At 46.9% G+C, this 3,777-nt stretch overlaps 1 protein-coding gene across 1 annotated transcript; it reads right to left on the bottom strand.

Moving 5' to 3' along the window:
- Window positions 1-2,382: 2,382 nt before the first annotated feature.
- On the bottom strand, window positions 2,383-2,969 carry LOC123124330 (uncharacterized). Its single transcript, XM_044544963.1, has one exon. It carries the CDS (start codon window positions 2,889-2,891, stop codon window positions 2,640-2,642), a length of 252 nt encoding a protein of 83 aa, XP_044400898.1. The 5' UTR covers window positions 2,892-2,969; the 3' UTR covers window positions 2,383-2,639.
- Between the last annotated feature and the right edge of the window lie 808 nt (window positions 2,970-3,777).

Here is a 3,777-nt window from a genome sequence, read left to right as displayed (position 1 = left end):
GAGGCCGGGCATGACCCAGAAAAGTGTGTCCGGCCAGATGGGATCGAGCGTGTTGGGTTATGTGGTGCACCCCTGCAGGGAAGTTTATCTATTCGAATAGCCGTGTCCCTTGGTAAAAGGACGACCCGGAGTTGTACCTTGACCTTATGACAACTAGAACTGGATACTGAATAAAATACACCCTTCCAAGTGCCAGATACAACCCGGTGATCGCTCTCTAACAGGGCGACGAGGAGGGGATCGCCGGGTAGGATTATGCTATGCGATGCTACTTGGAGGACTTCAATCTACTCTCTTCTACATGCTGCAAGATGGAGATGTCCAGAAGCGTAGTCTTCGACAGGACTAGCTATCCCCCTCTTATTCTGGCATTCTGCAGTTCAGTCCACCGATATGCCCCTTTACCCATATACCCTTGCATATGTAGTGTAGCTCCTTGCTTGCGAGTACTTTGGATGAGTACTCACGGTTGCTTTTCTCCCTCTTTTCCCCTTTTCTATACCGGATTGTCGCAACCAGATGCTGGAGTCCAGGAGCTAGAGATCCCGAGGATGATGCTACATGGAGTTCGGCTTCGAGGAGTAGTTAGGAGGTCCCAGGCAGGAGGCCTTGCCTTTTCGATCGTTGCTACTTTTGTGCTAGCCTTCTTAAGGCAAACTTGTTTAACTTATGTCTGTACTCAGATGTTGTTGCTTCCGCTGACTCGTCTATGATCGAGCACTTGTATTCGAGCCCTCGAGGCCCCTGGCTTGTATTATGATGCTTGTATGACTTATTTATGTTGTAGAGTTGTGTTGTGATATCTTCCCGTGAGTCCCTGATCTTGATCATACACATTTGCGTGCATGATTAGTGTACGGTCAAATCGGGGGCGTCACAGTCACCTCAGAGCTCAAATCCATTTGTAGTGAAGTTTCGTGGTGTTGTAGGAGCCTCTAGTTAAGTTAGAGATCGCTCGAACCTTGTCGTGAAGGTTTCGGTTGCCGCCTCCAAGGGAACGAGGAGAATAAGGTGAGACATTGTGGCGCTTGGTGAGCATCGTGTCGTCACACCTCTTCAATGGATATGTACCTCCCCCAAAGGAGGGAGCACCGGGAACTACATCATCGTCTTCACTTGCGATTACTTCTTTCCTTTACTTATTTGTTGCAGGCTAGATTTATTGAGTATCCTACATAGCTTGTTGTTACTCGTGAGCTTGGCATATAGGTTGTCCATCTAGTTGCGTATCTAGATAACATATACCTTGCCGTAGCCCTTCAAATTAGAAAAAAGTAAAGATTGTTAGTCGCCTATTCACCCCCTCTTGCCTACATGATCAACACAGATCTAACATCGATAGTTGACTCCCAACGTGGGGTGTTACATCCATCTCTTCCGAAACAACTTCAATGACAACTTCTTGAACCGCTGAGAACATGCCTTCTACCGTGTTCTGTAATGAGAGATTATACTACAATCTGAGGCTCTCGCAAGGAGTATGCAAAATGACGAACGAGTCAATCTCGGCAACTGTGGTCTAGGAGGGAGCTAACTCTCTAATAAGTCTGAAATGTATCTACCTTTTTTTTATTACTTTGCTTATGAGTTACCTGCTAATTTCTTACCTAATGAATAACTTTGTTATTACTAGTGTCATTATGCACAAAAAGCATAATTTAATATATTAATATGCTTGAAATGAAATTTAGAAAGAAAATATGGTAGAAATTTGCGGGTGAAGTGGACCAAGGTTGCAAAAAGGGGAGCAGGAGGGCACCCATGGCCCCCATGCGCTAGGCCCGCATGTCTGGCTTGTGGGCGCCACCCATGGCCTCGAGGCTCGGCCTCAACATCACTTCAAACTATATATTAGGTCCGAGCAAGGAGTATGCATATGGTATTTTCCTATCGGGAGATCCTCCGCCGATCTCTGTTACACGGAGAATGATTGACATGTGGTTTTCTTAGGTCCGAGCAAGGTTTTATAGCATCAAATCAGTGGTGTGATGTCTGAAAACTTAAGCAAGAATGATGGGTGAGAAAATTTGTGGGGAGATAAAAAGTTATGGGAGCAACAACCTCCTCTTCAGTTTCCGTGCGGATTCCCTAGCCTGGAACTGCATGCCTCTTTGCCACCTGACCGGTGGACATCAGCAGCACCGGATGGGGGATGGCACATACAATGTGCTCAGACATCCGTTCTGTTGCGCCTTGTGAAAACCGTTGGATCATTGCCAACCGCCATGTGGAGTGGCGCCTTGAGTAGATTTGGTACTAGTTGTATACGTGTAGGGTATTTTTTTAATTATTTTTTGTGCACAGGGTGATCATCCCTAAATTCTCCATTACTTACCGGCTTAAGACGTGATCACAGAACATAGTCAATACATTTACCAGCTGTTAAGCACACGGTGAGAACAACGGCTTGTTATATCTGGATACAGTACACGGTGAGCACAATGGTTTACACGACGAGTACATATAATTCACTACTGGTTGAGCAACCGAGAAAGGGGGTCAACGGGTGGAGATTTACACATCACAGTTATATCTGGATACAGTACACAGTAATTACTAGTAGCACAGGGATAATTGAGAAAAAATTACTTAAGCTAGCGGTCGTTTCCACGATCGAGATCACCAGGGGGTAATCAACATCAAAGTGAGGGGGCGCAGACGACGCAGGCGAGCAGCAGCATGGCGGACGACGCGGCGTCCTCCTCCTCGCTGAAGCAGCTGCGCTTGAACCGGCACGCGCCCTTGCCCTTGCTGCTGTGCAGCCCCAGCAGCAGCTCCTGCTGGTAATGCCGCCTCCCCCCGCCGCCGGACCTCGCCGCGGCCGCCGCCGTCGGGTGGTCGTGCTGCTGCCGGCCCCGCCGCGCGCTCTGGCCGGCCGACCGTTGAACCATGGTCTATGTGTTCTGCTCTGTGAATTTTGCTGGAGGAGAACAGAGTATTCAAATGGCGAGTGAGCGAGGAGACATGGACGTGTGGTGCGGCGTTATTTATAGAGGACAGTGGGCGCTGCTTGCCCCTGTGGTCTGGCGATATTGCAAGAATGCCATATGGCATCATATCAGAGAGAGCTTTATTTCGAACGCATTTGGAGGCTACCGCCGGGCCGGAGGATTTGAAACCACAAGGGGGGCAGCCGGCAGGCAGAGTGAGCTGAACGGCGCGCATGAACGTGGTGGGGTACAGAGCAACCACTGTTCATTCAACGGATCCAGCTACCTGCTCTGCTATGGGCCGCCGCTAGCACTTGTCATGACGTTCAAGCACATCACAAGTGTTTAATCAAATCAAAGAGATTATATGTACGCGGGTGTATTTTGTTTACCACAATATTACTTTTCTGGCTTGCACTTGCAGAGCTTACAGATTCTTTGTGAAGGTTTTTCATTTTTATAGTTTAGATTAAGAAAATAAAGTCTTCAGCCCCTCAAGAAATTACCCTCTCCGATAAAACCCCCCTCAAATGAGTGTAACACGTGTGGCACGAAACAATCCGGCACTGAAATTTTTACAACTAAGGTTGTCATCTGAAATCAGAAAAAAAACTGAAACTTGTCATCCAAAAAAAGTTGTCATTCTTACAACTAAAGTTGCCATCCTTGCATCACTAAATTTGCTATAAAAGATATTCAAAATTGCCATGTATTTGTGTCATGGCTTTAGTTTAAATTTGAGCTAAAGGCACAACATTTTTTTTTTGGATCAGAGGGAGTAGTATTTCGTCATTTGTCACTCCATTAATCCTTCTCTACCTCCACCACTGTGTGTTTCGTTTCTTTT

Source organism: Triticum aestivum, chromosome 5D, assembly GCF_018294505.1.
Source record: "Triticum aestivum cultivar Chinese Spring chromosome 5D, IWGSC CS RefSeq v2.1, whole genome shotgun sequence".
Taxonomy (NCBI): domain Eukaryota; kingdom Viridiplantae; phylum Streptophyta; class Magnoliopsida; order Poales; family Poaceae; genus Triticum; species Triticum aestivum.
The sequence above is the reverse complement of the archived record's forward strand: the minus strand, read 5'-3'. Positions and strand labels throughout refer to the sequence as shown.